We start from the raw sequence: 25037 nt of genomic DNA, 5'->3' as shown, positions 1-25037 counted from the left end.
GTTTCTAACAGAGCTACGAAGATTTAATCATATTCTGTTCAGTCCTTGTGGAATTCCCTGCTGTGATCGTTATTAGAGTCTCCCTGGGAATTGTTTGTCATGCAAAACATGATATACGTAAGACCTACACTTCTGAAGCAAACTATCACCATGAATGTGCAAGTTTTTGATTAACAGCATAAGAAATTATTCGTGACTTGTGACACTGACTTTGTGTTTTCCTTCACCTGCATCCTCAATGTTTGCTAAATTGCTAAAACATAATAATTTTTTTAAGCAATATTGTCATTCAAGGATAATGAATGACTGCCAAACTATCTTAGTCTGACAAATATGTCTCTCTGAACAGCCTGAATGTACTGAATGTACTTTTTTATTTTTGTTTTGCCTACTTACAAATGTTTCTTCTCATGCTCTCCCCCCACACACTCACACCCTTAACAGCTCTCTTCTTTACATAAACTGAAAGACCTGCCAAACACACTTTGTCTCTCACATGTTCAAACCAAAGTATCTTAAACTGACTCTGCCTTTGTTTCTTTTTTTCCTTTTTTTATACATGAGCTCGGACGGTCGTGGCCGCTTTTTTAAATATACAGGAGAAAAGAGAGAAGTGCAATTAAAATGGGAAAATTGCATCCCACCCTCCTTCTTTCTGCACATCCTCCTCTAAGAAACATGATTCGTTTGATTTAAAGAATGCAGAGAGGTTTGAGCGGCTGATGTGAAATTTTGTGGAGAACAATCGGTAATGAATCCCGTCAACACATCACACACATATGCTGTTCTTCCCTGTCTGTGGATGATTAATCCTCGCATCATAAAGCTACTGCAGTTTTCCTCTTTATGTCTGCATCAAACAGCAGTACTGAGAGAAGAAAGCAAAAAGTTAAGTGCCAAAAGATACAGTTCATTGATTTACCACTTAAGAATTACTTTAAAATCCCCCTTAGTGGGCAAGACTGAAATGGCTAATTTTACTGCCAAAATGAATAAGTTTAAAGCCTAAAATGGTTTTAGTGTTTAGAATTTATTGAATCATGACAAGTAGGTAGGTGAGTTTTCAGTATTTCACCAGTTTTTAAATGGATTTAAAATTATCGAGATGGGTTAGGCTATTGGTTATTCATAACTCGTACCTGTGGACTCTACACCGTAAACTATTCTGTAAGCTGACCTGAACCCAGACACTTACTACACTACACATTTCCTGCTATGCATGTATCGGCTATTTCTTCTTCACCATCATTTTCAAACTGGATAGACACATTGCTGTAATGTTAATACAAATTTGCTGTAGTTCAACATTCATCAGCTCCAAGTCACATGACAGCTGCTCAATTTGCTCAACCCCCATGTCTGAGACACGTAAATCATTGTGAATGAAACAAAGCTCCGAAGTGTAAGGTACAATGGTGCACATGAGAATCTGCACATCAACCAGGTTGTGCAATTACAGGAATACAACAATGCATGAGTAAAAACATCAACTATGCTTTGAATCCCACACATAAAAGGTACATTAACTCAGAGGGTCTCACCTCAGGCATGGAAATTAAGCTGTTTTCAACTACACTATGCAAGATTTACTCCTACTCAGTTACTCTCGTTTTCTCTTCCATCATTAGTTTCTTCAGTCACTTGGTCACTTCTGTTGTGATGTGCACTGTAGATCTATGAACTAGCTTAATAGTACAAATACAATATTTCCTCTTCATTTCGGACATATTTAACTTTCTATGTTTTTTAAATATAATTTTTTCTCGTCAATGACCCTCTGTGTTGACGGAAATGAGGCAACATGAAACATTTCTGGCCTCTTTATCATTTAACAATACATACCAGAAAATACATACCATCAAGACACACATTTCCTGGAATACCATAGCCAGACTGATTACTGCACTGTCAGGAGTGAAGAATGGTCTGATCACACCACTGTTTCACTGTGGCACTGGGGAAAGAAACACCAAAGCATCTTTTAATTTCCTTAGTTCAGTCACAAATACAATGCAGAAGTATTGGATCACATTTTAGTGTATCTGTTGCAGCTTTGACGCTGTTGTCTCCTCTAGCCACGAGGGTTTTTAAAATGGTAGTGAAAGAACAGGGGAATACCACTTGAAATGAGCAGCCAGACAGCAGGCTTGTACGATGAAATGGCATCAGACATAAATCTTGCAGGGACTGTTTGAATTCTGCAGAGGCAAATACAAGCCATGTTTCTATTGAGATAATCTGATCAGCATTGCAAAGGAAAAGTCAGAAGTTCTTCTCTCCAGGAAACAGATAAGAAAAGATCCATCCACCCATTATGTGCTCCTTCCAGTTTAACTGGAGTCTTCTACTATTCAACAAACACATGTCTTTGGGGTCCATATACTGGCATGAGGCTCTTTGACATGCAATTTTGGATGAAATGCAGCATCATCAGTGATGTCCTGTAGGGTTCAATGCTTCACCATTTGTCTCCATATGGTAATTATCTCAATTGTGTCATTTTGTCTGAAGTTTTTCCATACTAAAGACATCAGACTACTTACTTTCACACTTAGGTGGCATTGTAAGTACATGGAAAGATGATGGATTAGCACTTATAACCTTTAAACCCAAAAACCCAATGATAGTTTGAGCCCTTTTCTCAAACTACGAGTTTGAGAAAAGGGCTCTTTTTTATTTGCTTTTGCAGATAGGATTGTCATGAAATATACCATAAATACATAATCTTCATTTGATAAAAGGATATCAGAAGTAGTTTATCTTAAACTTTCTGGATTGCTGATGAAAGTATGTTTAAAACTGCAGTAATTAATCATTAAGACACTCAAAACATAAACACAGCAAGCCTTGGACCTGAAATGCTTATTTTATTAATTTAATTAGAAAATAAAAAAATTCAAACTTTTTATCTAAAATATGATGGATGGAAAAAGTAATTGTGTGAATGGTTAACTAGCAGATTTGAAATCAGACTCTAAGTGGGTGCACCATGAATTCAGGTTTTTATGTCTGATCAACTGAGAAAGAAACCTCCAGATTTTTTTAACTTAAGAATTATTATTCTCTTACTGGATTAAAGCAAGTCCGAAGATGTACCACTCCGAGAGACACAGAGTTCGCTGCAGGGATCCTTCCTGCAAGGGCATGAACCATACATTATATGATCCCTGTTTGAGCTCTGTTCAAATATAGTTGATACCTGAACAGCTCGCATACAGAAAAGAGAGAACCACAAGGCAAGACAGAGGTTTTCTAAAAGATGAGAAGCAGTTGATTGGAGTCAAGAAGAAAATGATAAAGGGGAGGCGGGGAGGCAAAAAGCAGAGCTTTAATGATGGTGTGGAGGAGGGAAGCTAACAGAATAACTTGAAGAGAAGAAAATGGGTAAAGAGGGCCTTCTGTCTTTTACAGTTGCCATGGACACCAAGAAAGCTGACTTACTGCAGTGTGGGGATTTTTCTTTTTGTTATGGAAGGCACACATACAGTACACAATAAGCACACATTACAGTTATTATAATCAGCATCACCTCTTCACCTCACAAACTCCTTTACTACTCACAGAAGACAGAAAGAATTTGAAATAGCCACGTAAAACAATATTTTATTCAGTGGTGTCAATTTCCAGGTCACCTGATAAGGCCTGTGTAGCACTAGGCAGTAACCCATGTAGAGACAAGTCAAGTCCATGCAAACATTACACTTACAAACAAAAAACAATGCACTTAAAATATTGTTTGAATTGTGAACCTCAGTGTACAACAAAGAAAACTTAATTTTGTTTGAATTTCTCTGTCAGTGTAAACAAATATCAGTAAGTTGTTTGCAAAAGAAAATGTGTAGTGCAAAAGTTCATATTTATTTTTTGACATGTCAAACTTTCCATCACTGTCGGTTTTGTGACAGATTCCATCCTAATAATGATAAACCTGTGACAGAGCAACCACTGCCCTCCAGCTGTTCTATAAAATATAACTCGCTCTTCTTGGGATTTGAATAAGGTTAGGAAGGAAGGCAGATCATTATATTCATGTGGCTTTTGGAGGTGAGCCGAGCAGTGGGACACTTGGATGCACATCCAGTGGTTCTTCCTCTACAGAAAAGAGGGGAGCCCAAGTTGGGACTTGGAGGCTTTATACCAACAGTTCAAAGCAGCGCCCCCGTCCACCCTGCTGAGACTTTAAATGATGCAGACTTGAGCTTAGTGTTTGAGCAACCTCCCGGGTTGGTAGAGGGGGAGAAATGCCCAGGACTGACTTACGTAGGAGCACCGGGTGATAAAATGGGGGGAAAAAAATTGGGATAAAAAATATTAATAAAAAAAAAGATGCACCAGGTGCATTAGTAATCCAGTACAGTGCCAGTCATCTACTCCACGAGGTATCACTTTCATTTAATTTGCCCATAAAACTTTGCAAGATCTGTCTTCAGGCATTTCTTGTCCCAGATCTGGTGCTTCAGCTTTGGGAATTGTATCCATTGATGGTGATTTTTCCGGTTTCTTTACATTTCCCATGACTCTGTTCATTTTAAACCTCGTACCACTGGATACTCCAAATGGGCTGCAATTCTGGAATATAGCAGTACTGGATGATGTATTTCTGGCAGCCTCATAATTATTTATCCTTAATACTGTTGCTATTGATGGGCACTTTGATTCTTTACCCTTCTCCTTGTTGTTGTTGTAACAAAAAACTGGTGTCTGGTAGTCACACTTTAAAAATGTTTGTCTGTTTAGGGGATCTTGACTCTACCTGAAAGAGGTCTTTTAACCACCTACTTTAATTATGCAAATCTTTACAATAAGATGTTAATCTTGGCAGGTCCCACCCTTCATCCTCTATGCACAAAGAAGTAATTAGGTTAAAATGTTATTAGTTTTTGTTTGGTTTGAAGATAGAAGTGTGCAAAGAAAAGATATGTGTTTACAGAATGTATACAATACAGCAAATTAGAATTTGCAGGGGGTTTCAGAGCTGTACAACAAACCATTCTCAGACACTGTTCAAATGTAAAAAAAAAAATCTCTAAAAACAAGAGCAGAACACAACCCATTTACAAAGCAGTAGTGTAACAGAAGAAATGCACAGCTCATTAGAGATTGTGTTTATCTTTGATGGCAGATGACTGCTGGGCTCTTTGTTCTTGGAGGAATAAGTATGAAAATCACTTGCGCAGCAAAGCCATTTATCTGTTTTTTTCATTCCATTAAATTCTCTTATTTTACTGTTTTGTATATCCTTTTTGAATGTATAAATAGTAGCATGTTGGAGGTCTTGGAGCAATGTATTTTCTGTGTGTGTGTGTGTGTGTATGTGTATGTGTGCTTGTATGTATATAAACGTGCATTGGTTTTTCTACTCTAATGTAATTGCTTGCATCCTAAAACTATACCATGATTATTGGGCTTGACAATCGCTAAAATGAACCAGTGAATGTGAAATTGACCCCAGCCTATGCTTGGGAAAGCTGATCGTTGAGTAAATACACACCAGGGGTGACAGAACAAGAACACGCTGGCATATTGACACTGATTGTCCCCAGAGAAATATGGAAGGCTGCTCGACGGTTGATTATAATTATACCCCGAGACCCCAAAAATGATTCTAAATAACAGAAAATAGACAGGAAGATAAATAAACACTCCCTCCCACTGTGCATTTTTGATTAGTTCAGCCTGTGGCAGGATGGAGATGTGAGGACAATACTTACAACATAACTTTTTTCAGCAGTGACATGAATTCCACTGTCATGGAGAGATTCCCCAAGTTCCTGTCGTCATGCATTTAACATCATGTCATTTGACATCATCAACAAAATAGGCCATTCCTGTCTTGTCTTTTCTATTGTACTAACAGCTTGAAAAGTGGAGTTGCATGAGTAGGCTGTGGAGTTTGGCTCAAACTGGCTCAGATTCAAATGATTTTCATGAGGCTTTTACTCATGAAAATATATTTGTCTTTCACAAAAAAGCTGGACTTTATCCTACCTCATACTGGCAAATCCCAGAAAAGTAATCAGAACACATGTTGATCAAAAGTTACCATAAAAGATTTGGGAATAGTTATTTTCTGTTTAGCTATATCCAGATGATTAGATAAGCACAGCACAAATAAATCAATCAGAAGTAAAAAAAAAAAAAAAATTTTGTGTCATGGTAGTTTTTAACAAAGACATAAAACTTACAAACAATAAATCAACGTAGGTCAAATTGATCTTACTGAGGCATAAACTCAGCCTTCATTTTCATTTGCAACAGCTTTGTATCCATTTATTTTATTTATGAATGGCATATCAAGAGGGACATTAAGAGTTGAAATTTCAAACCAAGTTCCTGTCATGCATTTAACATCAAGTGAAATGGCTTTTGGAGCAATAGAATTTCGTTCCTCTATCTCAAAGGGTAAAGTGGTGTAAAAAAGTGGGGAAAGTGTCATCTTCTGATTGGCTACGCGCATCAACGTAAAACCCCACCGGTTTAGATGGGGTAGTGGAACAGAGGGGGCTTGCTACAGGTACTGCTGCTCACTAATGCAGATTTGTTTCTCTCTCTCCTGTGCTCCTTGAAGTGGTGCTGAAGCTTCCTCGAGACAGTCGCTGCTTTAAGGCACAAAGATAACGGATCGGGCAGCGTGCGAAGAAATAGTGCTGGGAGCCTGCGCACGCATTTCAGCACGTTGGAGAGCGCTCTGCACCGCAGAGGCGGTGCGCGGATTCAACCGGTGGCTTTAAGCGGAGCGGCTCTTTCACTCAGTGTTACATAAAAAAAAAACTCCTCTTCTCCACATGTTGGATTGCTCATTTGCTTTTCTGGATCGCGGGGAAATAGTGCTTTTGCGTTCTCAGTGAATCAGCCCGGATCCCAGCCCGTGTGAAGGCGTGCCTGAGTGCAGGAGCCTCGCGGAGCGGCGGAATAGAGACCCTCCGTTCATAAGGATGCTGGTGGGAAATGCCTGGAGACAGAGATGACGAGATTTGTCGAAAAGCACTTGAACTCCTGTCAGATCTTTGCTCGAAGGGGGAAGTGCAGAACGAAAACTGTCTGGATTTTATCTACTATTTCCGAGATCTCGCCAGGCCACGGTACTCGGATTCAGGTGAGGCATCAATTGCGATTTTAATTCAGCCGGTTGCATCGCGTTGGACTGAAGGGGAGCAAGCAAACATGCATGTGACTTCTCTTCTTCCATTGAAAAACCAGTGCCTCTAACACTGAAGGTGGTCCAAGCTTTGTTAGAGTACTTAAGTAGGCTACTCGGAAGATAATTTATCTGCAAACTCCATCTGCATAACTTTTCCTTGGCCTACTTGTTTCATGAATTTGGTTATACAGCTTAACTAAACAATTTCTTTCTTGTTTTTCCAAGGGAATTCTAATTTATTCATTTTAAATTGCTATTCAGATTAAATCAACGTGGGTTGACATTCTGTGAAAGCTAAAAGATGCCACTAAACCCAAAGTCACAATATGGCACGCATAAAACTGTGCTCCTCTCCTCCCTGGGTGAGTTGTGCTGGTAGAATATGAGCATCCCATTAGTTGCTATGGTGCAGCAAACCACACTATTCCCTACTTCTGCAGATCAGTTGCTTTTCTGACCTGAAACTGCCGCCCAGTTTGAGGAATTTGCAGTTCTGCAAAGCCAGTGAGACATTTGGTCACGTTTCATCAGTTCACACCTCTCCTGGCTGCTCTCACTCAAGCGCCAACCATCTGGCTTCCGGGTCGAGGCTCATGCAGAACGAAGCTTCGTTGCAGTTCCTCAACTGACCGATAGGGGCTGGCCGTAAAGGCGAGTCGATCTCCATTTACTTTCTTATTAGAGTGTCTAATTTTAGAGCAGAAATAACCATATCTATAGCCTTGATCATTAAACCGGTTTGGTCTCAGTGGTTTATAATAAACAATATTTATTTCTCAGCATATATCTCACGAAACACACCAAAATTAGTCCTCTGCTTTTAACCCATCACTAATTAATAATAATAATAATAATAATAATAATAATAATAATAATAATAATAATAATAATAATAATAATAATAATAATAATAATAATAATAATAATAATAATAATAATAATAATAATAATGTATTCTATTTGTACGGCACTCTTCATCCAAGAATCTCAGAGTGCCACAGAGCCAGTACATACGGTAGTTAAAACTAACAATAATAAGTCATAAAACTCAACTCAAAAACACCTTCCTGAATAAAAAAAATTTTTAGGCCAGTCTTAAAAGAGTTAATTTAATTAGTCTGGAAGCAGAAGGCTGCCATTTTTTCCCTGGAACAGGGTTTCCCTTCTGTTGCCAACGCGGGGGACTTGAACCTGGGTCTTCCCTGCCCAAGCCCACCTCTGTAACCACGGCATGATTTCACACCCATGACAACTCTGAGGGGGGTGAATTATTTTGTACCAGGCCAGGAGAGATTTATAAGGCATTCCATTTATTTATAATATGATCGATTGACAGCCGACTCAGCCAATGGCTGAGTCAGGGTTTGGCTGAAGAGCTGTCAGCAAAGATAACTTTAATTGACATGCAATGGGTGTGTTTCCATCAGCTTCTGGAGCAACATGGCTTCGCCCTGTATGTAGAAAAAAAAAGCGTGCTTGAAAACTGGTCTTCAGAAACCAATGGGTAATCTGCCCTAACGCTTCCTCCATTGTTTAAAATAGTCACTGTGTGAGTGCGTGAGTTTGCAAAAAAAAAAAAAATCCTTTGAAGGGACAAACACTTCCTGCAAGATTTTTATTCACACAAGACTCATTTGTCAATTTTCACACTTGGACTTAGTATCACTTGCCTCTATCGTTCTTCTTCTCATTTCTTTTAATACCTAATACTCCCTCTTTTCTCTCCACTCCCAAAATAGGCCATTCCTGTCTTGTCTTTTCTATTGTGCTGACAGCTTGAAAAATGGAGTTGCATGAGTAGGCTGTGGAGTTTGGCTCAAACTGGCTCAGATTCAAGTGATTTTCATGAGGCTTTTACTCATGAAAATATATTTGTCTTTCACAAAAAAGCTGGACTTTATCCTACCTCATACTGGCAAATCACACAAAAGCAATCAGAACACATGTTGATCAAAAGTTACAATAAAAGATTTGAGAATAGTTATTTTCTGTCTTAGCTATATCCAGATGATTAGATGAGCACAGCACAAAGAAATCAATCAGAAGTAAAAAAAAAAAATGTTTTGTGTCTAAGGTAGTTTTTAATAAAGACATAAAAGTTACAAATAATTAATCAACATAGGTCAAATTGATGTTACTGAGGCATAAACTCAGCCTTCATTTTCATTTGCAACAGCTTTGTATCCACTTTTGTACCAAGCTGACATCAGCTCATCACATATTTCTTTTATTAGGGACATTAAGAGTTGAAATTTCAAATCAAGAATGAATCAAAAATCCACAGAGAATTATGTTTAGACAAATATAACATCTCAGAGGTAGAGCAATGTTTTTTCAGCACTCGCTTGCCTCCTACACTGTTGCACCTTTGAAGGTCCTGCGCTCTAAATTTGCTTCACTGTCCTTATTGCGATGCAGTCTCTGAATTCCCCCAGATGTCTATAGACACTTCTCTGCCAGGCAGGACCAGGGCCTCCTGACAATCTGACTGTGTACTCAGTGTCTTAGATGGCAATTTGTTCAGTTTCTCAACATTATCATTCCACATTTTTCGCTCATAATTCTTACACTTTCTCTGGTGTTCACACAATCTCACAGCACAGAAAGCACAGTTGGTCTGAGTTCCTGTGCTAACTCTTATGACAGTGCCCACACACAGAGCACCCAGCAGGGCTGCTGGGTCTGGACGATGAATTGCCTTTGCTACACTCTGCAGTGTAATAAAATGTACTAAACCATTTTTGCCCTTTAAGTTTTTTTCTTTCTTTTTTTTAAATGTAATTTGACTAAAACATTTCAGATAGGTGCAGCACGGTGGCTTGGTGGTTAGCACGGTTAGCACAGCGAGAAGGTCCCTGGTTCGACTCCCAGGCCCGGCTGGGTCTTTCTGTGTGGAGTTTGCATGTTCTCCCCGTGCTTGCGTGGGTTTTCTCCGGGTACTCCAGCTTCCTCCCACAGTCCAAAAACATGCATACTAGGTTAATTGATGATTCTAAATTGCCTGTAGGTGTGAGTTGTCTGGTTGTTTGTGTGTATGTGGCCCTGCAATGGACTGCCGACCTGTCCAGGGTGTAACCCCTGCCTCTCGCCTGAATACGAGCTGGGATAGGCTCCAGCAGACCCCCGTGACCCTGCAAAGGATAAAAACGGGTATAAATAATGGATGGATGGATGGCATTTCAGATAGATATATCTATCAGATAGATAGATATTATTATTTACTTTATTCAGCTTTTCATGCTAAATAAAGAAATAAATCACTAGAGAAATTGACGGGTATAATTAAGTCTTGGATTGAATAGACAATTAGTGGGTTCATCAGTCTTTTTCTTCTGTTGTGACAGATTTCTCATATCAGTCAGACTTTTTTTCTATCAGCGTTACATTTTTTGTTGGTGCAGATAATCATTTACATTGGCTTCCCTCCTCGACAAGAACCTTCTGGCACTATAAGTTGCTGGGGCAATGAGGGCATTGAGGGCAGTCGTGCGGTTCAGTGTCCTGCCCACAAACATTTGGGCATTTGAAGGGGAGAATGTTTTAAATTTGTATACACTAAATATCATAATTTCTAAACATTAAATGCTTTCACAGAAAATATTTTGATATTTGAAAAGACAGGATTCATGGTGAAATTAAGCAAACAATTTAACTTCTCATACAAGGGGAAGCAATATTAAAACAGCCATATATTTGACAGCTGTAACACAAAAGATAAAGGGAGATAGGATGAAAAGGAAAGTCTGCTTTGTCTTTTTGGAAAATGAGGTTACACATTACATACAATAATAAGGTTGATGGGATCAAATTACTAATTGCATTATTGAAATTGTTCTACAAATGCAAATCCTCATCAGCTGGTTTTGTTCACATTTACACTGAAAGGAAAAAGTGATTTTTTGTTCTTACAACCAACATCTAATGACCTGTTGCACAGTCAGGACAGGAACAGGGAGTATCTCTGTGTCAGCCACATGACTAAAAATAGACAGGGCCAGGTGAATAAAGCAGAATTATACATGAAAAAAGAAGGGAAAAAACTACAAAGGCCGGAGCCCTTTGAAAACAGATTGACTTCAAAGATTTAAGCTGTTCAAAAATATACTCTGAAAATAAATGTTGGTGGATGAAAACCTATTAAAGACTATAGTGTGCAGAGAAGATGAGGAACAGGTTAGCAGGTGTATTTAGGAATCAGGTGGCTGGGTTCAGAGCACATGGGAAGATATCCCAGAGACTTGGATACTTTCACCTGGCGCACTTGACGGAGAGGGAACAGGACACATCAGGTCGCCACACTGGGGACTGCACTTTGCTGGAAGGTTATGGCTCAGGTGTACAGCCAGGAGCTGAACAGAGGAGAAACAAGAATCCCCAGGTGATGCACCCATGACAGTGTCAACTGGCCCCACGTTTCAGTTTAATAAGTTGTTAAAGATATTAAACACTTATAAATCTATCAAAACCTAAGTGTAAGCCTATTGCATGTTTGAATTACCGGTACTTAATAAATCTGTGCTGCTACTTATACAAACATGAGACCATTATCTTTCGTTTAAATGCTTCACCCTTTTGGTAAACAATATGAATAATTGTAATTATGAAACCAAATCAATCTGTAGCGCATTTTAAGCCAGATAATCTTTTTTGGGGGTTTTTTCTTTTAACACAAGACCTTTTAAGATATGGTATTTTGCTGATTTGCTTATACCGCAAAGCAACAGACAAAAGGACCATAACAACACTTTATAGACAAACAAACGTTAACTAGAGTTATCTAATCCTAACCCAGGTAAAGGACGCCCAGGCGTGAGTAGACTGAAGTTAAAATAACTTCTGCTGTAATTTCTACTGAGATAGCCTGCTTTGTTCTCGCATGGACTTAGATTGTGGCATGTATTATGGGTTTTTGGTGTTTTCCCATTACACCTGCGAACCTACATTCATCAAAAACCAAGTTCTAGAACTTACTATCTTCACTTCCAAGATTCGATTATTCTAACTGCATTTGAAAAGTCCAAACTGGGATGAGAAAAAAAGGTGTGTGAATATGGATTCAGTTCCAAACCCGTCTGAACAATATGAATAATAAACATTCTAGATGTAGCAACATCTGGTTGCAGATGTTAAGCTTCATTACTGCTAGCTTTGTTTATATTGACTCCTGAAGAATTAATCAAGTGGCTGGCTATCTATCTACTGTATCTATCTGATCGGCAGGAGCTTGTCTCAGGTGGTCACGTGACTCCAGCATGTTTTTGGAAAATCTTGGCCTCTGTGTCAAAGATGAGAGAACTGTACTGAGGTCTACCATTTACATGCTCATGTCAGCCCCATCCCTGGTTATTATAAGAGACCTGCATTTAATTCAATCTCAGTTTTTATTAGGTGACATGCAACATTTACCCCTAATCTCCACCTACCTTGAAAAAAATCTATTACACTTTGGTAAAAAGACAATGGTTTATGGCATTTTGATGAGTTTATGGCACAGTAACATCCAACACAGCAATTATATTCATAAGAGGGATTTAGTAGTGGAAGAACTGTCTCAGTGGGAGGTGAATCTTTGAGGTTTGTATTGTCTCTCACAATAAACAGCTACCCGAGTTTCTGCCTTGCTTATGTGTTTGAAAATGATTTAAATTATTTATCTATAGGTATGTTTAATGACTTAAATGCTGCGCTAATGGACAAAGTTGCTTATCAGAATGTTCAGGCCCTGAGACAAACAAGAGGACAATTTGAACAAATGCAAAAAAGGCAAAAGCAGTCATTGGAAACATGGGCACTTGTGTTATAGGCTGAACCCCTCTGAAAGGTTGCTGAGACCTTCTGAAGAACACGTTTTAAGAGGGGTATATTCGTGGAGCAGAGCAGAGCGATGTCTGAAAAGCAGGTGCAGACTAGCTGAATGACGGAGGTGTGGTGCATGTTTGGTGGCTGGTGACGTGAAGTGCAAGAATGTGAACTGGCAGCTGTCTGGAAACGTAAAACTTCCACCGTATCAATCAGTGAAAAAGCAGCCCGTTGTTCCAGAGCCATCACTTAAAACGAGGTGCGCGTGTTGTACTCAGTGACAGGTAGACTACACAAACACTCTTCAAACGTTATTCTCATGTTGGAGCATGAATTTGGGTCAGATCTCTGATGGAGCTGAAAGATAAGCATCAAAGCATCTGACATGTCTAAAACATCTGCACAATGTTTTATGTGGAAGGCTATGCTTCAAATTAGATTTAATTTACAGTACAGTGAGGCAACAATAGTTAATTTACATTGCTTTGAATCAGATTACAGAAAGCTACTTTTTTTTAACTGTATTGATTTCAGCTATTGAGTGAATACATAATTAAAAAACACAATTTCCTTTTTTTGTGTAATAAGTTCACACAACACCACAGAGAGTGATCGAGATAGATTGCTACATGTGTAAAACTGATTGATTGTAATTTCCTTGATTTTCAAATTCAGAGTATGCAAATGTATTTTTTTCATTTTTGATTGAATTGGAAAATGAAACTAGATCTTCATGACAAAACACTGACCCTAAATCACTTTTGCTTTTTGTGCGAAATGGCAAAACGATAAAGGTCTTGCCTTTCTGCTAACTCAGAATCCAGGAGAGGGGTGTTTGCACAAAGAGAATCCAACTGTGAAGGAATAAGGAAAGTGCACCAGAAGACAGATTTTTAGCTTTCTGCCCACAAATCTTCAACTGAACACTGCCATATCTTCCAATTTATATGTTGGTAGAGACATTATAGAGAATTATAGAGAGAACAGCAGAGAGAGAGTTATACAGATCTACCCTGAGTCCCATGTACAGAGGCCTTATCCGCATTGCAGTCGACCCATGTTTGAATCTCAACCTGTGGGTCACTGCTGCATTTCACACTCTTTCCCTTTCCGGTTGTTGCTGACTGTCAAATAAAAGTCATTAATGCTCCCAAAAATACTTAAGAAAATTTGCACACTGAATACACGATATGAAAAAGCGAGTGATCTTAGCATATAATGCACTGCTTCTGTATTTTATTTTATACAGATGTTTGCAGTAATATGAATTAGGACTCCATTTCTATTCAGGTTTAGGAGAGTCAGGTTCCTGACTAATCCCAACTAATCTCTTAAAGAGACTGAATAGTATTTATTCTCTTAAAGAGAGAGTATGAATTTTATGAAAACAGTAATTAAAAAAGGGACACCAAAGACTAGTACGATGTATAATAAAATGGTGAATATTCCACGTCTTTATTTAAGGTTTTATTTTCTTTGTTTATAAAAAAGGAGTGTGCTTTCCTTCTCATATGTTTATATTTGCTCTAAAGAAATGAATTCCTTTCATTTAGATTTTTTCTAAATCTGTGTGTTTGTTACACAGACCCATTGCTTTAAGGGCATGTCTTATAGCTGGTGATGTTTTTCTTCCAGTGCGTTAACACTTTCATGAAAAGTCAGTGACTTCGTGAGAGCAGGAATGATTCAGACAGCTGTTGGTGGCTCGATGGGTTCACACCTCATCTCTCTGTCCATGGCGACTTGCACACCCTGCACTGTGGGAATGTTTAGTGCCAATCTCTAACCATAAACCATGACTTGACAGAATAAGGCCTAAAATTAAATAGCTGTAAAACTTTTATACTCCCACAGTCACTGGCTGCTGCCCACAAGTGGATTAGGATGGAGATGAATTTATGATGCATGAATCTAATTAAACTAATAACACAGAAATCTTTTGGGGTTTACTTGGGGTGCATGACATTCTTCAAATAATAACAAGATGTTAAAAGTAGTTATATTAAGTTTGCTGGCAGGCTACCTGCTTTGTCTAAGCTTTTACCATTACTCATTTTTATGTTGAGGTAAACTAGGAGTAAATGACTTCACGACTTTTCTCATCTTGACTGATAAAATCATTTTGGTTGGGGACCATTTCAGTTTTGTTTTCAAAAGCTGAATATTTTTACTCCATTTTCACAACTTGCATAACAGTATCCAGTTTTAATGGCATTTAATTATAAAAAGGTTGTGCCCTAAGTTTAAAATTAAAAAGTACTTGTTTGTAAAATAATAATGTAATATTGTTTGTGTTTACGAGTAAATCTTAGTATGAGAATTATTGCTGTTTTTGTTTTAACTTAGCATTCCACTTCTGGGATCAGTAAGGATTTATGCACAGAAAAAAAACAACAACAACAAAAAATCCAACAGAATCCTGAAATCAGCCTCTAGCTGGATAGAAAAATCACTTTTTTTTAATGTGCTGATTTCTCATTTGTGTAAATGTATTATCACTACAATACAATATTTTCAGTGAGAGCCATTACTTACAGTAATACATGTTTTTCATGTATCAGTCAATGTCTGACATTTTGGGCTATTGAGGTTCCATAACAGATTTTTCGTTATTATTATCTTTTTCTTTTTTTTTACAAAAAAATATTCGAGAATGTATAAATCACAAATAGCTGGCTGTAACTGTAAAACAAAGATAATTTGTGGTAATGTTTAGAAGTTAAAAACACCTTTACATTTTATCATTTATCATTTGTCTGAAAAGAGTCTACTTGTTGCTTATTATGGTGGAAGTATAGCTCCACAACAAAGGAAAAGTCTCATTTGAACACAATCTAATCCTAATATCCTGTCTTTTGTCACCCTCGCAGATATATCAGTGAGCCTGCTATCCCTGGTAGTGACAGCCTGTGGTCTGGCCCTGTTTGGTGTCTCCCTTTTTGTCTCTTGGAAGCTCTGCTGGATACCATGGAGGGAGCGGGGACTCTCCCCTACTACCAAGGAGGCCCATGGGCACATCAATCCCACCATGAGCCCTTTGCCTTCCCAGCTAGCACCCAGACAACCAGTGTACACGGCCGTGGACCCCCCAGTACACGACCGCCGTAAGTCGTCTCACTGTTCCATCGCCAAAGAGCCCACTCCTGTGGCATCTGTTGTGTCCGTGGAGGCTCCTGTGACTCCCGTATCACCCCCACCTGTGGTCATGGCAACTCCAGAGGCAGCTATGAAGATAAGCCACACATCCCCAGACATACCACTGGATGCACAGGTCAAAAGCCGTGAAAATGGAGTTCACACTAACCCGCGTATGCAGAGGCCGACCATGGACCCTGCACCAAGTGGTTGTCCAGTCTCTGAAATTGGGTCAGTAAAAGCTACTTGTTGATTTAATAATTTCCATCATTTCCATCACTAAACCTTTTCTTGAAAAACAAAAAACATATTTTCTTGATATTATCTTTACTAATATGGTAATATATCATTAACCTTATATTATTCCCTTTATACTATTTTAACACATCACTGGCATTATTAGGCATATTAGTGTCCACTGCTAACACATTGGCATGTTTCTGCATCTATATGGATGACTGTGGTATGTCTAATGCATATAAAATTATGGTCAACGTGTGGCAGGGTTTGCAGCTACCAGTATGTCAACTGCAGATCTCTTTTATGAAAATAAGACATACTTCATACCTGTAAACACTAGAGGTGGGTGCAATTCATCGATGTGTCGATGCATCGCGATGCGTCACGTGACGATTAAGAATCGATTATTAAAAAAAAAAAAAAAAAAAAAAAAATGTTTTTTTATCCTATCTAGATTCCAGACTGAATAAGCTGCTGAATCATTTCATTTTCAAGAATGCACATTTCTTATTGTTCACTTGAAATATGGCAGATATGTTTACACTAAGTTCATATCTGGTTTACTTGAATTAATGAACTCATTAAATCCAGGGCTTGACCGTTTTCAGTGTTTTCTGCCAATAGAGGGCGCTCTCATGCAAGTGCAGCTTTCCCTGGTCTAAGTTAAGTAAGTCAAAGAGCAAATGTTTACATAGTCATAAAATAAATTATTTTGTGTCTTTGAAAAATACATGTCAAATGTTCAAAAAACCTTGTTATTTACTTAATGAGTGTTGTTAGAGGAACTGAGTTAATTGATTGGCTATTTATTTACAAATGTAGCCACAGATGAAGACAAAATCAATCTTGTATGGAAAAAAGCATTAGAAATCACAATAATCGAAGAATCGTGGCACCAATAATCGAATCGAATCGACAATCGTTATAATCGAAGAATCGAAGCTCCAATAATCGAAATCGAATCGAATCGTGAGGTACCCTTGTTTGCACACCCCTAGTAAACACCACTTCTTCCTGCCTGACTTCATTAGGTGCTTTGCATTCTGCCATAGAAGGTAATATAGGCTTAAGATTTAAATCATGACAAATCATTCATTGTGAATGTATCTCCCAAATTGTAAGGCTGAGGTTTATGTCTTTTTTCACTGGATTTTTTTCAGTCTTTTCTCCTTTTCTTTTCTCTGCAGTCAAGGGTCCATTCGCAGACATATGAACCTCTCGAACCCAGACTTCAATGTGGCCCAGTTCCAAAGGCAGGACTCCCTCACTGGGATGGGGCTGGGTCTCGGACGCCTCAAACCTGAGCTCTACAAGCAGCGTTCTCTCGAGGGAGATCAAGGCAGTCGCAGCGGAGTGGGCTGTGGGCGTCTCCACTTCATCCTCAAATTTGACTGTGACCTTGAACAGTTAATAGTTAAAATCCACAAAGCAGAGGACCTTCCAGCCAAGGACTTTTCTGGCACCTCTGACCCTTATGTTAAGATCTACCTGTTGCCTGATCGTAAGACCAAGCACCAGACCAAGGTGCACCGCAAGACACTCAACCCTGTGTTTGATGAGGTCTTCCTATTTCCTGTGGCCTACTCTGAACTTCCCACACGTAAACTACACTTCAGTGTCTATGACTTCGACCGTTTTTCACGCCATGACATAATTGGTCAAGTGGTGGTGGACAACTTCCTGGATCTGGCAGATTTCCCCAGGGAGACAAAACTCTGCCGGGATATCCAATATGTCTCCACGGTGAGTCATTGGTTTTTTCAATTTAATGTTAAAGTTTCGCAATAAAATTAAATGTGACATTAAAAATATTTTACCACAGTGGTCTCCAAAAAAATGCGGTCAGGTTGGCTGATAATCGCAGGTGCCTTTTCAAATGCCTTTTCAGTATCAAAAGAGACTTAAATGTCAGTTATTGACTGTGAAGGGTGCTGAACTATATTTCAAACTCAATGTATATTAGGTCAAATTGTTATGTAAAAAAAAATTGTGGGAAAAACATGGAGCATCTGGAGAAAACCCACACAGTGCAGAAGTATACAAGAGTCAAAGGTTTGAGCAAACTGAATTTATTATAGATGAAGAAATATGTCAAAAACTTTAACTGCTATTGTTTGTGAAAACTTTACAAATTCTCTGTTACAGTCTGTTTCTCTTGTTCCTGATTTTCTTCTCATGTTACAGTAGTATTAACACCAACTTTTTGGAGTGCTGAATTTTATTCATTTATTCATCAAGATCTTGTTTTCCTGTGGTGTCCCAGTTTGTACAGCCAAGTCATCTGGAATAGACAACTCCACTGTTGGAATAACTTAATAACTGTGGTTGAAGGGACTCTACAGTGACAGTTCCAATGTCATGTCACTACTGTCTGGTGGTATCTGTGATGGTATTTTCTTCATTGTTCAGTGGCGTCTTCTGGTTCAGGGACCAAATCTGCTTTGTTGACCCTCAGAAGCTCTGAGACTCCTGTGTTTGCATTTGGAGTGGACCAATCCTCTTTAGGAATAATGATATGTGACTGAGGGAGGTCTTCATTGGTCTCACATTGGCTGTTGGTTTTTCTTTTCAAACACGCACTCTGGTTAGGAGATCATTTCGATCTCGCTGGCACCCACCAGCTCAGAGAAACCCCGTCTTGTTCTGAAGCCTCTGTTTGTGCAGCCATTTTCTTTGGTGGGGTCCACATGCATCCTGGTTCAAATAAAATTCTCATATTATGAAAATTCACTGAGGACATCACGTTGGAGGCTTGTAACTTTCTGCAGTTTGGAGACATTTTGGGAACAAAAATCCTCAGTTTCTGTGGAGAGGTCCGATTCGTTTTTTTGTATCACAGGACTTGGGTAAATCTACATGCAGCTCAAACAGCTGTACGGTGAGCTCTGCCATTTTTTTTCAGACTATTTCTCATAAAGTACAACTGTTTTTTCAAATTGTAATTATCTTCATCACTTTGAAGTTGGGGAATGGGATTACTCTCCACTTTCATGTCTGGGTGGCAGAGCTTGGGGCACCTCGCTCCTGGTTTGTCTTCAGTCATTATAGAGAGACTGAAATATTGATGCCTTCGGCTTCATTTTAAAAATCATCATCCTCCACGATGTCACACCACACACACCTCAGAAGTTAAAGTGAAGATGTCTCAGTTTGGCTCATTTTTGTAGTTAGTTAAAAAATGTTTTTTTATCAGCATTAAAAAACTGAAATTTCTAATAGAAAATGTTTAGAAGTGAATTTTGAAACTAACAACAATCATTGAAGTGTGTGACATGAGCCATGTAACTGTTATGGAGTTAGATAATCATGTTTATCAAGTCATGGTCTATGATGTAGCCTGACTGAACATAAGTAAATGAATAATAATACTACTAATAATAATATTAGTGATGGTTCCAACCGGTACCAGATCAAATATCCGTTGTGACGACTCCTACAAATGGAAAAAGGTGAATTAAATAAAAGATGTGAATGCAGTAGTGTTGGCATGAAAAGTCCAGTGGGGTGCAAGAGACTTGATTTGATCAGTATGAAATGCAAGGTTTCTGCTAAATGTAAATGATTGTGGTGCACCACCACACCGAAATAAACCATGCCTTCAGAAACATGATCTTTTCTTAGATCTTACAAATGTCTCTAACACATTCTGTCCAACTAGGTGAATAACTCAACTGAAAACTATGTTTCTCAGCTACCAAGATTAAGACTTGAGAAATGTTCCAGATTTCAGTAGATTTAAGTAAGCAATTGCATGCAAAAGGGTCAAAACATACATCAGGCATCTCGATGCAAACTGACAACGGACGAAGAAAGCATACTGATTTTAAAGAGTAGAGGATGATACATTCTAGAAGACAAAATGTTGATAAGGTGTTCTCATTGTTAATCTTTGTTTGGGCAGAGTAGTAGTCTGCACCTTTAGTCGGCAAAGGCTCTATCCTGCTGCTCTCAGCAGTTTGGGTTTCACCAAGTATGGGAAATACTTTTTCCCTATCACACTCCACACACTCAAGTAAGGGAAATACTCTTTCCCCATCACCACAAATGCAAATTATATTACAATATATATCATATAGTTTATATTTATATATTTCACTTGGATTAAAGAGTCTACTTTATACATTTTTTAGTCTGGGTTACTAAAAAAAATAACCAATCTTGCTGCCCATCCTACCATCCACCAAAACTGATGTCCTATACGTTACGTACAGGCGTAAGTCATCCCAATATTGTAATTGGATGGTCTCAGCATGAGATCATCGTAATTCTGCCCCACAGCAATCTACCGAGATCTTGTTGGACATGTGCACTGGAATTTCAGGTAGTTTATTGCCTAATAAAGCACCAGAGGGCCCCATTTTCAGATGTTTTGTGAGGAATAATCTTACTAAGCTCGTCAACATTCTGAGAAATACCTTTGACAATATATATATATATACACACACACACGTCTATAGAACAGAATTGTTCTGTAAGAGAATCGGTCTTCACATAATTACATCTGAGATAAAGACAATTGTTATATTTACTTCAAAGCAGCATTTTGCTCCATAGCGACAGCTGGCTGGGCGTGGTCCCACTGGGCCCAAATGCAGAGACGCCGGTGTGTGAATGTTCATTTGTTAAAAAGAATAAATTTGCATCATAATCTCTGGAAAAAAGAGTTATGCATCTCAAACTCAAATCTCAATCTGCATTTGAATGCTTGATTGTTTTGGTGGCAGGAATGGTTTGATGAGGACCCAAACACAGGAGAGCGGGAGGCAGGAGTTCACAAAAAGCAGGATTTATTCAACAAAAACAAAAATGCTGCTGAGCAGGATCAAAAATGGAACGGGAACATGAACAAGAAAACTGATGAGAACATGGAGGGAGCAAACAGTACGGACCAGCGAGGAAAGACAATATACATAGAGGATAGCAAGACACAGGTGCTGACAATCAGGGCAGATGGGAAACAGGAGGGTCAAGACAGAACTGAAACTGGGGGAAATGTCAAATCCTGACATAACCCCCCCCTCAATGGACAGATCCCAGATGTCCCAAAAAAAAAAACAATCCAGGGGGCCGGGCAGACCAGCGAGACAGTTCGGGCGGGGTCGGTCTCGGGATGTAGCAGGCGGGTCAGGGGGTCGGTCTCGGGACGTAGCAGGCGGGTCAGGCAGAACCCGAGGAGCCGGCCTCGGGGGACACCGGGTCCTCGGCACCGGCTGAGGGGTCCATCACAGGAGCAAGAACTGATGCGTCCGGGACCACCGCCAGAACAGGAACAGAGGCCGATGCGTCCAGGACCACCGCCGGAGTAGGAGACGATGCGCCCGGGATTACCGCCGAAACAGGAAAAGACTGGGGCTGGCGCCGACGTCGTCTCCCCTGGGGTTGAACACACCTGGGCCCCCTCGAGCCAGGAGGGGACTCCTCCTCCTCGACCCGGCGCATTTGTTCTTCTCCGACTCCCGGCAGAAGAACTCAAGGAGGGTGATGTACTCTCCCGCTGGGTCCATATTGGCTGGTCCGTTCTGTCAGGAATGGTTTGATGAGGACCCAAACGCAGGAGAGCGGGAGGCAGGAGTTCACAAAAAGCAGGATTTATTAAATAAAAGCAAAAACGCTGCTTAAGAAAATCATCATCAAAAATGGACCAGGAACATGAACAAGAAAACTGACGAGGAGAACATGGAGGGCGCAAACAGTACAGACCAGCGAGAAGCAGGGGAAAGACAAGACTAGATATACACAGAGGATAACGAGACACAGGTGCAGACAATCGAGGCAGATGGGAAACAGGAGGGTCAAGACAGAACTGAAACTGGGGGAAATGTCAAATCCTGACAGGTGCAAGCAAACTAGAGTTATTGGGAGACTTTGCGTGTGTGTTTGTGTGTGCATGTCTTATTTAATAAGTTACTGATTAATTAAAGACAATTTCAGGCTACAATTTTGAATGCCTTGACAAAGAAAGATCACTTTGCTTTACTAGCCATCCAGTTGCGATTTTCCAGACATTAGGGGTTGCTGACTGACGATCTCTTTGACACAATATCCATGGAGAATTATTAAAAGGTTATCTGTGATTGTTGTAACCGATATCTCAGTCTGAGCAGTAAAGATGCAATCCTTTTTTTTTTTTTTTTTTACATTAATTGCTTTGTTAACTAATTTGATCTCTTGGAACTCAATGAACCAAGACAGATGAGCCACAGCAGTATGTCTTTAATCATGATGTGGCACAATCATTATTTTGGCCAGAAAGGGTACTGACAGACTGTAGGTCACAGACATAAATCTAACAACCCAAATGTATATTTTATATTTCCTAACTGCCAGTATGAGATATCTCATGTCAACTCAACCACAATTTTGTGCATAAAAGTCTTCGCTTTTGCTATTTGGCAACCAAGATAAACAACTTTGGGCCCCTGAGCAAGGCCCTTCACCCTAATTGCTCCCCGGGCGCCAGAATAATGGCAGCCCACTGCTCCTAGAGTAACTAGTGAGGGGTTAAAAGCAGAGGATAAATTTTGATGTATTTCTCTGTATACTGACAAATAAAGAGATTATTATTATTATTAAAGTAATAGTAAGGGAAAGTATATAATAGTATAACAACAAATGTTAGCTTAATTTGTCCTTTGAGGCTGCTGTTGTTCTTGATAAGTACCACATCATTACCACAGCATGGAAACAGAGGTGTGTGGGTCTGATTATATAAAGGTTTGATGTGGGAAATGGCTCTGAGACCTGAGTACAAATGATCAAGTGTTTGTCCCTCTGGCAGTAGAGAAAACAAGGAAATACAGTCCACTAGTTACTTAGCTTAAAGCACTTGTGGAGATGGAAAGTACCTTTATGGTGGCAGACATTTGTATGCACTGTAAGCTACCTCACATGTTCTTCTTACACCTCACTTGCATTTTTTCCGAGATCATCCAGGTGTTAAAGCAGAGGAAGTCGGTAGTTCTGGATTTCCATCAGTTTTGCTGTCACTGTCAGTTCAGCTGATAATATCATTAGACATTTCAGCTTCTGAATCCCTTAGTGCCCCTTCACTCTCAATAATCATCTTCATCTTCTCTTAGCCTGTTTTTGAAACCTCCAAGCACTTGCCTTGGGGGGCTTTCAGTGCCACTCTCACTCTGAATTAAAATATGAGACAGTTCATCTTCTCTTGACCTCGCCTTTGATCATCCAAGCATAGGATTGTCTGCTGCAATACGCTGGCTGTCAATCCTTAAGATTCTTGACTATGGCCACGATTGTCTTCACAAAAATTGAAACTGCTATTAATAGATCCGTCACGCTCCCTTTTTTGAAACAATAGCTTGGCTAAATAGCCAAATGTGAATATGTGAGAGGAGATGCCACTCTTGGCTTCTGTACAGTCAAAACCTCCACCCTGCCTTATATAATCCCTGGGTCCAACTGTGGATGAGCGGTTGGACTGGAATGGGTGGTGGGGGTTGGGGTCCAACTGGTTCACATCAGGTGCTGTGTATTGTGTCCCTCTTGTCAATGAGTGGTCCAATCAGAAGGTGCCGTTTAGAAGTGTCTCAGATGCATCTGTCTGCTTTGCTCCACTACATATACAGGCACAGTCTCGAGAGTGTTGGTGCTCAGCTGTGACTAAACTGTGGCAATTTGCACACTGCAGATTGAGCTGGCAGGAGGGACCTTAGAATGGCATAGAGAATCTGTTCAAAATGAAAAATAATTTACCATAAGCGCTTTCAAATTCATCCGTCAACATTAGATTACCCGGCGGAGGCCACCGGGTTTAACAAATCACTGGATTTCAGAAGAGATCTCAACCACATCTGTGGACATGTTCACTTTAAAAGTAAAAAAAAATAGAGATATTTGACATTTTTCATTGTGAACTGAGATTGTAAAGAATGTTTGTGATTAGTGAAATCTTTATCCTTTGGGAAATGCAAAACCTGTACATTCAGCTTTTTTTTTCTTTCCTTTTTTTTAGACAAGGCTCCAGTCAAAACCCTGTATACTACTCAGACGTAAAGATTATTTAAAATATGGGTTGAGATTTTCAAAACCATTATTTGATTCTCTGTCTCTGTCAGTCTTCGTATCGGAAATTCTGCTTTTACATACAGTTATTAAACTTAATGATTCATGATTTAAAGAATAATTCATCTTCAGCTGGTTTAATGAATATGGTCCTGTAGACTTGCCAAAATTGGCTGCAAATATGAAGCATCCATTCACCTTTTTTCTAAATAACAATGATAAACACACCAGAAATGTCAAAAAAAAGAGGAAAATGTCACCAGAATGTGAAACTGGTCTACTTGTATCTTAGGTGGAAGGAAGAAAGAAAACATTTTATTCAGAGGTCTTTCGCTTGGTCTAAGTAGTAAAGAAAATATATTGACTGGGAGTGTGTGACTAAGCTGTAAGCTGCAGGATCGGAACATCACACCATAGCCAAAATAAAGAAAAAAATAAGTCTGACAATAAAGTCAATGTAAAAAGAAAGGTTGCTTCCACAGGAGGATGTACAGGGCTAACTCCACACAGAGTGATGGCCCCCACCTCCCTCCACTTATTTTAGGGATTAGACTCTTTCTTTTAAAAAAAAAAGTGGGATTCGACTGTTGCCTGCAAACTGCATATGAATATTTGCCTGTTCAGAGACAGTGTAGGGTCATTTTGAATATCTGGGTGTCATTCGGATTGGGCCATCCCACACGGCTCATTGAGAGAT

General features: G+C 39.3%; 1 protein-coding gene across 1 annotated transcript in view; it reads left to right on the top strand.

Moving 5' to 3' along the window:
* Positions 1-6537: 6537 nt before the first annotated feature.
* Positions 6538-25037, top strand: part of syt9a (synaptotagmin IXa) — a 29375-nt gene continuing 10875 nt past the window's right edge. The window contains exons 1-3 of the mRNA XM_061710853.1: positions 6538-7096; positions 15811-16306; positions 17503-18058. Of these exons, the coding sequence (XP_061566837.1) occupies positions 6949-7096; positions 15811-16306; positions 17503-18058 (1200 nt within the window). The 5' untranslated portion in view covers positions 6538-6948. The remainder of the gene's footprint in view (positions 7097-15810; positions 16307-17502; positions 18059-25037) is intronic.

This window comes from Cololabis saira, chromosome 2, assembly GCF_033807715.1.
Source record: "Cololabis saira isolate AMF1-May2022 chromosome 2, fColSai1.1, whole genome shotgun sequence".
Classification (NCBI taxonomy): domain Eukaryota; kingdom Metazoa; phylum Chordata; class Actinopteri; order Beloniformes; family Belonidae; genus Cololabis; species Cololabis saira.
Note: the sequence above shows the minus strand (reverse complement) of the source record. Positions and strands in the feature narration are given on the sequence as shown.